This window comes from Benincasa hispida, chromosome 7 (assembly GCF_009727055.1).
Source record: "Benincasa hispida cultivar B227 chromosome 7, ASM972705v1, whole genome shotgun sequence".
NCBI lineage: Eukaryota > Viridiplantae > Streptophyta > Magnoliopsida > Cucurbitales > Cucurbitaceae > Benincasa > Benincasa hispida.
In genome coordinates this window covers 25058318-25070443 of record NC_052355.1, presented here as the reverse complement: position 1 = coordinate 25070443, position 12126 = coordinate 25058318, and the positions used below count along the sequence as shown (strand labels likewise).

The window sequence follows — 12126 nt, the reverse complement described above, 5'->3', positions numbered from 1 at the left end:
ACTGAAAAGGACAACACAACAGAAACTGAAGGCTACAAAAAAGGAGTTCATCCTGAGAAGAAAACCACATCAAAAACCAAATACAAACGCTTAGAAAAGGAAACAATGCAATTCCAATTGTTAAGAAATGGATAATCAAAGATAAACAAAAGACATAGACAATAGAAAATTGACAAAGAAATTTACGTGATCCACTAATAGTGCATTAAATACATTCACAGACAGAATAAAAAAGCAATTTTATTGTTAGAGAGAAAATGTCAAATTTCATACTACATAGGCATCTCTAGGGTTGGAAAATTTATATAGTGTATTCCTCTAAATCATAAGACCAAAAACATAAAGTACGTAAATAACATAATTATGAAAACAACTCAGATTTCAAGGGCAAAATATCCAACGCAAATCAACATTTAATCCAAATTTAGAAAGGAGTAGAGTGAAAAGAGGTCCAGCCGCGTCGAAAATGAATCTAATGAGTATATATAAAGCGTAATCTATTATTGAAACAATAGTACAAATCTTAATATGGGGCCCCTTGTATCAATGCAAATGCTGAAATATGAAGTAATGAGGATAGGAAATCCCTTTAAATACATAAATTAGCTTCCAATCCTCCAATTCTTACAATAAATACTCTCTCTATGTATATAAATAAAAATAGAAAAGGAGAACTAAAAGAACAACAAAAAGGACGTGGTCACCTCAAGCCTAACATAAAACTTTGGAAACAAGTTACTCAATTTTCTTAACTAAAATTCCAGATAGGAAGTGAAGAACAGGAGTATCATGAAGAAAAATGCGTGTTACCCTCAAAATCTCTCCTTATAAGTTCAAGAACAAGCTCATTCCAGGTATCTACAGGACCTGGCATGCACCAGTGTAAGCAATCCTGTGGTGGTGGCTTTCCGTTTGGCCCACGTTTGGTGAGTTTATTTGGGTCAGTATTTCTGTAAGGCCCCGGATGCCCATCGTGGCGATACTCAAAAGCTTCTGTAATGTCCATCAGTTTTAGCCTTGATTTATTTGTCAACTTCTTAATTGCTGCATTGAAACCAGCTACCTGATTATCATGCATGATGTTAGTGAATTTATTTTCCACTCTTTCGCCTATGGCGAGAGGCCTTTCCTTTCCAGTACAGGATCCACCAGTATTCCAGGCCCCACCCTCATAGTGATCAGGAGAATAAGAACGCACAATCGTGAGTCCCGTGTAATTCGGGCTGGTGGCAAGAGAAGTAAGAATTGTTTCTACCGAAATTCGAAATGCCTCAATGTTGTTAACCTTCATAGGACGAGATTTATCGGGCCACCACAGCTGTCCTCCTACAATCTCATTATTTAGAACGTAAACAGACTGCTTGGCAAACCAGTGACCAGATGAAATGACAATGACATCAAAAGTTGGAATAAATTCCATGAAATTATCATCAGGAGCATCAAGGTGAAGTTTGACAACATCATCTGAAGCAAAATCTAAAGGTTCATTTGTTTGCTTTACAAGCCATGATGACCATATTCGAACAATCATCACTGAGGTTGACCTGAAATAATATCTTTGCATTCTCTTATTTCCCCTGTTTTTAGGAACTTCGACCTGTACACATTCAAGAAATTTTCAAATTAGCAAGACATTTGGTCTGTATGATCAAGTGAAATGCAGAGTAGCAAATAAAATACATTTAAAAAAAAAAACAAAAAGCACCCATAAAAACAATCTCAAACATTTTACCTCATACAACATACAATTTACTAGAATACGTTAAACACCACATATTTAGAAGAAAAAAGAAAAACCAACATATAAAGTTAGAATAGAAATCTCAAATCAGAGTTTTATACTTAAAACATTTACTTCTCTTATATATGAATTAAACATGCAAACTTAGACAAAGCACAGCTGTTCCTTACAGAAAAAGCTATGCTTGAAGTGTCAATTGCAGCAAAGTTGAGAAGTTAACAGCATGAATTCAGCTCTAAATTTCAGTTTAAAGCAATTTGATCTGTCAATTATCTACTTAAGAATCAGTGCTACTTTTTCCTTGACATTCATGCAAAACCCCATAAAACTTGGTATCAAGTCTAGTGCATTACACGAATTAAACATCTACATATTTGAACCATCTACGAAGAAAACACCCAAATACGGAAGCATGAATTCACCAGCATCCTCCACCCACTCGATTTCTCCAAGGTGAGTAATTATTTAATTTAATTCAATTCAATTCATTGCTTTCTCAAATTAACAGTCATAAAGAACTAGATCTAAAAGACTCTTCGTACAAAACTCCAAAAACACTCAAAAAGTACAAAATATTCAATATTCACAGCACCTTTCTCATAATACGATCAGACCCTTCGTCAACTTCCAATGCAGTCAAAAGAGGAAGATTGGAGGAAGATCGAATTCAATCAGAACAAAATTTAAAATTAGAAATAACCTGCCACAAACCGCACAATAATGACTCCATTTGGTTTCGAGCAACTGAGTCACCAATAAAAGCAAGTGTCTTCCCACTCATCAACTTCAGAAATTTCTTAGCATCAAATCTTGGGAGGTTACATTCAGAGGGCTTCCATCGCCAATTCTCATACTCCCTGTCTGGTCTCCCGTTGCCCTGGCAGTTCTGCATCTGTGACAGGACAGGGCATGAATTATTTTTATACAATGGTCCTGCAGAATCATAAACCCAACTTCCATGGTACAAATCACAGCCTGCATGATAGGACAGTAAATAAAAACAATTATAATCTTATTGGACAAGTTATTTCATGGCAGCGTCTTCTTATTGATTCAATAAGAGATATCCTGAGGATGAAGGCCTGTAGAGGCAAACCAAAGCAAGTAAAAATAGAAAGACAAAAAGAACCATCTGGGAAGATGCAATTGAATACAACTAACGAATGTGATATTCATTATACAAAAATCCTTACAAAACTAATATTATGTTCAAACATGAAATATGACTAGCTGAATTACTCGTTTCACATAAGATTTACCTAAATCTGATGCTGTGCTCCCATCAGTTGGCAGAGGATCTGAATCTGGTAAGTCATCTGATTTGACACCAACATTTTTAGAACCCGTATCTGTATCACTGGAATTGCTAACAGAACCTTTGGAAACAGATCCACCATTTTCACCATTTTCAACTTTAGATGTAACGATAGAAGTCTCTGACTCATCTTGTGAAGACAATTCTGAAGGCATTGTCCCTTCATCGCTCTTCTCCTTGGTTTCTGGAACAACAGACTGACTACTTGAATTCGTGGCACCTGGTGACTTGGACTTGGGCAACAAGCCCTTATCAATTACGTCTGAACTCTCATCACCTGCAGGCCTTTTCGAACTACTTTGAGGAGGTAAATTTGACTCAGATTCAAATTTCCTGTCAACTATACCCTCATCTGAAGAGGATTTTTTAGTAACTAGATCTAAATTGATATCATGGGCAGGAACAGTAGCACTTTGATTTCCTAGAGAAATTACAAAATCCAAATCCTTTGAACTATTAACACCGTAGAAGTACCCGCGCATGATAGAACCTATAGGGTAGGAGACTAAGAACCACGATCCAAAGATTAGGAACATAGCCAATCCTCCAACTGAAATGGCAATCCAAGAAATCGCTCGCGGATATACAGCCATTTGTGAACCCTTCCGCATGGCCCAAGTCATAACTCTCCAAATTATCTACCATGAACAGGTAAAATCCTCAGCTTCAAAACAGTAGGTACTTGGTAATCGACGTCCTTCCCATTAATACCAACAATTCAAAATCCCAGTTTTGACTTTCACTTTCTGGACAAGATTTAATCACAATCGTATTGTAGAATATGGAAGCGATCTGAGTGATTAACGCCCAAGTAAGATTTTCTTTAACGAACCTAAACATCAATCAAACACCATGGTATGAACAAAGATTGAAACAAAAATTGCGACAATGCAGGCTAAATTCAAAGCTAGTAATCGAAAAGGAAAACAAATTCATAGCAATAAAGTCAACACAAACGCAACAAAACGCGCAGAAACACACCGCCCAAAAATCTAAACCGAAATTCAATGAGGAAACGGGAAAAAGGGTAATATAAAAGATGACCCCATTATTGAAATTTCGCATCTACAAAGGAATCGAGTAAAGAAAGTAACAAGTACCACCAGAAAACCAACATTCAAATCCAATATGAGCATCAATGGAGCGAGATTTAGAATTGAAAGAACGTCAAAACAAGTTCCAGGGTTGATCATAAATCAGAAGAATTACCACAAAACCCGAGGGCAGAACACAGAGAAAAGAATGGCTGGAATCTCGAAATCTTTCCGTACAATTTACCGGGTGATTCGTTTCGGGAGTAGAAGGAGATGGAGGCTTCAGGGAAGGAATTTTTAGTTGAAATATTAATGATAAGTTGCTTATTATGCAGTGGCATATATATTTTTTTCTCTCCCAAGCTTTATTCCTTTTTTTAACTTCTTTATTTTATTTTTAAATTAGGGAGATTTTCAAATAACTTATTTATGATTTCAGCAACCAATAAATAATATTTTGCCATATTTGAAAATATTTTTTTTAATAGTTTTACTATTTAAAACAATTATTTTTAAATTAATTCAATGTCACATTGAATCAAAAAGTTATGGTTTTTGAATAAATAGGTTAGACAATCCACACAGATCAATTGAGCTAGTATTTATTAGCGACTAAAAGGTTTGCTAACATAACTATAATTTGTTAAATCGAGCGTAACTTAATTAACATTATAATGTACTAACTATGGTTTGAACCACCCAACCTTCAATTGTAATTTAAAAAAATGATATAAACTTGTACAATCAACTTAGAGGTTGGATCTTTCCACCATGTAAAAGGAAAAAGAGTCAAAACTATCATATTCTTTGAAATTGCAATATATATTTTTTATATATAAATGTTTGTGGGTGAAATTAATATTTATAAGCTTGATTTAGGGATTATATCACTTTAAACCTAAACTAATAATTGGAACTTTTAGGATTGTATCAATTTAAATCCTGAATTTTAGGACAGTATAATTTAAAGCCCAAACTAATAATTGTATCAATTTAAACCTAAATTTTTACAAATATATTAATTTAAATCCCAAACTTTAGTTTGACAGATATCACATAAAACATTTAATTTTTTCGATCAAAGTTATGTAAGTTTAGAAGTTTAATTGATAAAATTACAAGTCTTACACTATGTTTATCCATATAAAATATGATGAAGGTTTAAATTGATACATTTATGAAAATTCAGGATTTAAATCGATACAACTAAAATTCAGAGTTTAAATTGATGCAATAATTAGTTTGAGATTTAAATTAATACAAATTAAAATTCAAAGTTTAAATTGATACAATTATTGTTTAGGGTAATTCAAATACTAATTTTAAGGTAAGACATTTTCAAAATCTTCATTAATTCGGTGGTTTCAATAAAATAATGTCTTATACAACAAAATGGTCAATGCATGAGGTTCTGATTGATTGGCTTGAAAAAAAAGTATTTAAAAAAAACTCGTTTTTATTTAAACAGTTTTGATAGAAATTTATTAATAAAATATATTTGTAAAATTATTTTGAGTGGTTGTTAAATACTTCAATTTCTTTTAAAATAATTTTTTTTGTTAAATTAAATACTTAAAAAGTATTCCAAACATACCCTAAATTTAACCATAAAAAATTTTGCCAAAATTTACAAAATTTCAAAAAAAAAAAAAAAAAAGAGAGAGAGAGAGAGGGAGAAACAATATAATGCCATTTTTCTGAAATTTTATCACTTTCATATCCCACACATATGTATCAATTTTATGAAACACATAAGAGGTACTTTTTTAATCATTTTTAGAGAATAATGGTTAAAATGGTAAAATTCTTTAAACTTAAGTTAAAATTGTAACCATCATCATAGTTTGAAGTACAATTTGATTAAATAGATAAATTATGACCAAAACCGATACAGTTTAGGTATATTTATTTCATTTTTCATAGCTAAAGCACTTGCAATTTATATTGTTAATAAACATACAATGTGATTTTAGGATTATTTAAACACATCATCACGTGATAACGTGCAAATCGTTGACATATCACATTATATATACTCACTTCATCAATAGAATTTTTTTTTAAAATAATGTTATTTTAATATATATTAACAAAAATAGGATAGGATTGAAAGTATTGACGAAAATAGGATTTTAAATCGTGTACTCGGTACACGATTACACCTTAATCGTGTACCTGGTACACGAGTGCCTGTTGATTTGGCACGTGCAGTCTACCGTGGTAGCCATGCAGCGTTGACTGAGGTAATCGTGTACTCTGTACACGATTACACGTGCAGTCTACCGTGGTAGCCATGCAGCGTTGACTGAGGTAATCGTGTACTCCGTACACGATTACACGCGCAGTCTATCGTGGTAGTCATGCAGCGTTGACTTTTACCTTAAGTCGTGTACCGGGTACACGACTTCCTTCTCCATTAATCCAAAAGCCTTGTACCTCTTTGCTTCCTCTTCTCTGTCCACTCTTTGCTTTTGTCTTCTCCGTCAAAAATCGTTCGATAACCTCCTCCGTTTGCTTCCGCCTTGCACATCCAAACGTATCATTTTGCCTCCATTTAACCGTCCGTCCAAAATCGTCCGAAAGCTTTTGCCTCTCTTTGACTGTGGTAGAATTTTTTCCCTATGTTGTTTTTCAATATATAATCTTCATATATATATGCATTTGAGCTGAACTTAATGTGTAGTTTATAGATCCATCATTTATTTGTTAAGTTGAATATAGAAATATATGTATATGTTTGTCTATTTGTTGGGCTGATTTTGTCTAGTTTATTAACTTAGAAATTAGATTTTGTTGGGTTAGATTTTGTTGGGCTGATTTTGTTGGGCTATTTTTCTGGATGATTATGTTTGTCTATTTGTTGGGCTATTTTTTTTATGATTAACTTGTTGGGCAATTATGTATTTGTTGGGTTGAATCTAGAAATATATATATATATTTATAAAAATGAAGATTAGTTGATATATATATTATTTTGTTTGAATTTGGGCTGAATTGAATATATGATTCATGATATATTATTTTGTTTTTATTTGGGCTAATTTAAATATATAATTTATGGATATTAGATTTGGGCTGATTTAAAGGTACCATTTATGAATCTTATATTTGGGCTGATTTAAATGTATAATATTTAGGAACTTAGAAATTGGATTTTGTTGGGTTAACATATTAACATATTAACATATATATATATATATATGTCTAGAAAAAATCATAATAAATGTGTTGATGCGTTCTGAAGATTTAGTTATTCTTGAAACTGAAAATGATGAAGACATTGACGTTGGAGTTGATGAATTATTTGGAAACGACAGATATGTTCACCCAAATAGATTGGAAATTATAAATTCAATATGTGAACTAGGGTCTACTTTGGAGGAAACGAATATAGGTGTAAATAATTTTGTTTAATACGTTTAATACTAAAGAAGATTTACAGCTTGTTGTAAAAAAATATTATATGATAGAACACTACGAAATTATTGTAATAGAATCAAATCAAGACCTTTGGTATGTCAGATGTAAATCATGGAGTGATGATTGTGCTTGGAGGTTACGGGCATGTCGGCGTAAAACTCCTGGGATATTCGAAATCACCAAACTTTAAGGGAACAATCATGTTTGTTTTCAGAATTGACACAGGATCATTCACAGCTTGATTCAAATTTTATGAGTATTGAAATCTAAAATTTGGTTAGAGCTAATCCTAAGGTACCTATGGCCCTACTCCAAAAAGCAATTAAAAAGAATATGGATATAATGTTAATTATAGATGGGTGTGGTAAGCCAAGAGAAAAGCGTTATTGTTGTGTTTGGTGATTGGAAGAAATCATATTCAGAGCTTTCATATTGGTTTAGTGCTCTTGTTTATTACAATCCAAGAACACAATAGGTTGGTTTTTTCTTCCCTCTAATGTGCCAAGTACAACTATTTTTTATCGAGTTTTTTGGTCATTTGGTCCTACCAGAGAAGGTTCAAACATTGTAGGTCATTAATTCAGATCGATGGAACTCATCTCTACGGAAAGTATAAGGGGAAATTATTGACCGCCTTATCTATTGATGCAAACGGACATATATTTTCCCTTGATTTTGCTATTGTTGAAGGTGAAAATTTGTCCAGTTGGTCATGGTTTTTGTGAGCATTGCGTCAATATGTTACCCAAAGAGAAGATATTTGCTTGATTTGTAATAGACATAAGGGCATTCTTGCTGCAATTAATAATGAGGAATTGGTTGGAGTGAACCATCGATATTGTCTTCGTCATGTTGCCAGTAATTTCAATACGAAATATAAATCAAAGAAACTAAAAAATTTGGTGTTTAAGGCAGGAAATCAACACCAAAGGCGCAAGTTCATTCGGTGCATGAAAGAATTGAAACAATTGCACCCTGAATACCTTGAATATTTTTCAGATATTAACTTGAAAAAATGGACCTAATCACATGACGGTGGGTACCATTATGGATGGATGACAAGCAATGCAGCTGAATGCATGAATGGTGCTTTCAAAGGTGCTAGAATATTACCAATTACTTCTTTGGTTAGGTTAACATTTTATCCCACAATACTGTATTTTGAACGTCGAAGACAAGAAATCAGTGAAGCACTCGATCGTGGGGACATGTATATAGAATATGCCCTAAGAAAACTTAAGAGGTGGGAAAAACGAGCATCTACGCATTCAATGACATCTATTGACAGGGAAAGTCAAACTTTTGAAGTACAAACTAGCATAAGTATGATTTCTCCCTATAAAGGATAACACACCCAAGTTTTGAGCTTGAAAGAAGGAACATGTTCTTGTAATAAGTGGCAGTCATTCAAGATTTCATGCTCTCATATAATTGCAGTTTGTAATTACATGCGTATGATATACATACCACTAATGCTACAAATTGTCCAATTTCAAGCGATGTTATGAAGGTCGCTTCCATCCAATAGAACACCTAGATTATTGGCCATAATTATCATGTATAGAAGTTCGTCCAAATGCAGACTTATTAAAAGAACAGGGTTGGCCAAAAAGTACGCGCATTCATAATGAAATGGATTGGAGAGAGACAAGCCAAAAAGTTCAATGTACAATTTGTAAGAGAGAAGGACATAACAAACATACTTGTCCACAACATACATTAGGTGCTTCGTCTTCGGGTCATTAGGTATATCTTTTTTTTACTTGTATTTTTTATATAATTGTATATTTTATGTACTTATATTTTTCATGTAATTGTGTTTTTTATGTACTTATATTTTTTATGTAATTGTTTCATTTTATGTAATTGTACTTTTTATGTAATGAATTTATTTTTCATGTAATTGTATCTTTTTATGTACTTTTTATGTATCTTTTATGTGATGGATTTTATTATGTAATGTAATTTGAACTTCTTAGGTAATGGAGCTTGGTCCTTCTAATCCTGTACAATTATATCAATAAAATACGCATAGTTCACAATTGGTATGGGATAGTTCTTCCACAATAGTTTTGAGTTGTCGGAGAAGGGAGGCATCTTCATAACATACTATCCCATTTGATCACCACATTATTCCCTACGTTGAGCAGGCAGGTTTTCTTTGGGTTGCACAGATTGGTTTTATCCATCTTGATTGGCACCTTATTACTGCTCTAGTTGAGCGTTGGAGACCAGAAACCCCTACATTTCACCTACTTTGTGGGGAATGTATGATCACGCTGCAGGATGTTGCCATACAGTTTGGGTTACGAGTGGATGGGCAACCATTGACAGGTTCACTATAGTATGACTGGAAGAATGTTTGTGAAGAGCTTTTACGCGTTTTACTAGATGATCTGAAATGATCAAGATTAAGTATCCTCTGGTTGGTGTCCCAGTTTCTAGAATTACCTCCCGATGCTGACGACATCAACGTACGTAGGTATGCACGAGCATACATCATGCAGCTTATTGGAGGATTTTTGTTCGCTGATAAGTCAAATACTCTAGTACATCTCATGTTCCTCCTACTACTGTTTGATTTCGAGCATGTTGGTACGTATTCGTAGGGTGGTGAATGTCTTGCATAGTTGTATAGAGAACTTTTTCGGGCTACTAATGCACAAGCGTTGGAAATAGTGGGGCCACTGATACTATACAAGTGTGGGCTTAGATTTCCAATTATAGCACCACAAGTCCAGTTACAGGCCCCAATCATCGTTCACTAAGTGCTAGGTATTATTTCATTTATATATTTATTTCGTTATCATTTTATGTAAGAATATAAATTAATTATATTTTAAGAATATAAATTAATTGTATTTTTTTTACAATTTTAGATGGAGTGGTGTATTAGCTGCCTCTGAATAGTCAGCAAATATATTGCTCGTGTACCAAAAAATATTTGACAGATTGATGCACAATCAGGTAAAAAATATATATATAAATGAATATAAAACATTTTGGATGTATACTTATCTTTTTTTTTTTTTTTTTGGTTAGATTATTTAGACGCCATACACACAACAGATTTGGTCATCCTTACCTGATTACTATCGTGATGGTGAAGACATCTGGTTGACCGTTAGCCCTCTTATATGCTTCCATGTAGTAGAGTGACATCATCCAGATCATGTGTTGAGACAGTTCAGTCTGCGACAAACGATACCTTCGTTGTCCTATACACTCTCAGCACTACACTAGATCGATTTAAGAGGTATGCACGACCAAGACTGGCATCGAATCCACGCGGAATATATATCCTACTGGCATGGACGACATGATCATTGTGCACAGGAAAAATTAACAAATGGGTCAGCTGTATCATATGACTACTTTTCCTGGTATAATTCAATCACGAGGCGATTTATCACACCTGGCGGCACTTACTATTAGCGCATGGTAAAAGATTTAAAATCAGACATTTTCCATATACATTTTAAAAAAATCGAATACAAATAGATTCTTATTGGAGTCTTTTTAAATATAAAAAAATATTTACACTTTATAACAAAAAATTTCGAAAGTATAACACTTTTAGAACTTTTTGCTATAAAGTGTAAATATTTTTTAGATTTTTCTATTTATAAGATTTTCTCTTCTTATTATATTGTCGTCTATCATATTCCAATGATATAATCCTAATAAAAAACGAGCACAATTACATATGAACTCAATATATCTCGAGAGTGGCAGAGGCAAGAATTATATATAGAGGTACTACATGTACAAGTCTACAAAACAATTCTATAAATTATTGTAAAAAAAAAAAATCATAATTTCATATATTAACTAATTTATTACATTGCAATTGGCCTCTAGAGTTTTTATGTTTTGAAATCGATCATGACTTTTGTTTCTTGTTTGAATAGGTAGCAACATAAACAAAATGCAACATCTTCTGAAATGCTATATTCTAACCAATTAAAATATTCACTTAATCAAACTCTATTAAATCGTCTCAACTTTGTACCAAAATTCTTAAGTAAGAAGTATGATTTCGAGGCTAACAATGACCTTTTAGTAACTATGTTATACGAACTTGATCTCAAATATTATAATTATAATAATAAATTTTGGTTCTTAGACCAAGATCTACAAGTAGTTTTTCTAGATTGATTTTGTATAACATCAATCAGAATCCAAAATATTTTTCTTTTTTGAGGACAATATCTCTACAATCTCTAATGTTGTTTTTCTTTTATAATTTCTCTCCATATTAATTTTGAATTAACTCTACAAATAATAAGAATATTACATTCCATTTATATAGATTTAAAGACATAAAAACTTAAAGTCTAAGAAGATTTTAAAACTTACTTGCTGAGTTTGTATATCTAAACGAGTGACGGCAAATAATCCTCTCGCATGAACTCTGAAATTAATTTTAGAAATTTGTACGAGTAAATTTGAATATAACATAACATGGAAACAAACAAAAATACATAAAGTATAATGTGAATATAAAATTTATGTGCAACAAATGAACGATACCCTTTTAATGGAATAATCTTGAGATTGAAAAGTGAATTTCTAAAAGAATGAAAAAAATTTATAAACTGCCTAGTCCTATATGT

General features: G+C 32.6%; 1 protein-coding gene across 2 annotated transcripts; it reads right to left on the bottom strand.

Moving 5' to 3' along the window:
- Window positions 1-482: 482 nt before the first annotated feature.
- LOC120081893 (protein YLS7-like) lies at window positions 483-4423 on the bottom strand. Of its 2 annotated transcripts, none has more exons than XM_039037070.1 (4): window positions 4266-4423; window positions 3001-3888; window positions 2442-2716; window positions 483-1597 (listed from the first exon to the last, which is right to left on the bottom strand). In XM_039037070.1, the coding sequence occupies exons 2-4, from the start codon at window positions 3677-3679 to the stop codon at window positions 788-790; spliced, it is 1764 nt and encodes a 587-aa protein (XP_038892998.1). In that variant the 5' UTR covers window positions 3680-3888; window positions 4266-4423; the 3' UTR covers window positions 483-787. The 2 variants fall into 2 exon arrangements, with proteins under 2 accessions (XP_038892998.1, XP_038892999.1); XM_039037071.1 differs by lacking the exon at window positions 4266-4423 and adding an exon at window positions 4157-4181.
- Window positions 4424-12126: the final 7703 nt, after the last annotated feature.

Bases quoted from the DNA above. Each gene is read 5' to 3' on its own strand.
- LOC120081893 (XM_039037070.1), bottom strand. From the start codon at position 3,679: ATGACTTGGGCCATGCGGAAGGGTTCACAAATGGCTGTATATCCGCGA. The intron at 2,717-3,000 runs GTAAATCTTATG...CCTATCATGCAG, and splicing joins GAGCACAGCATCAGATTTAG to GCTGTGATTTGTACCATGGA. The intron at 1,598-2,441 runs GTTATTTCTAAT...GAATGTGTACAG, and splicing joins TATTGTGCGGTTTGTGGCAG to GTCGAAGTTCCTAAAAACAG.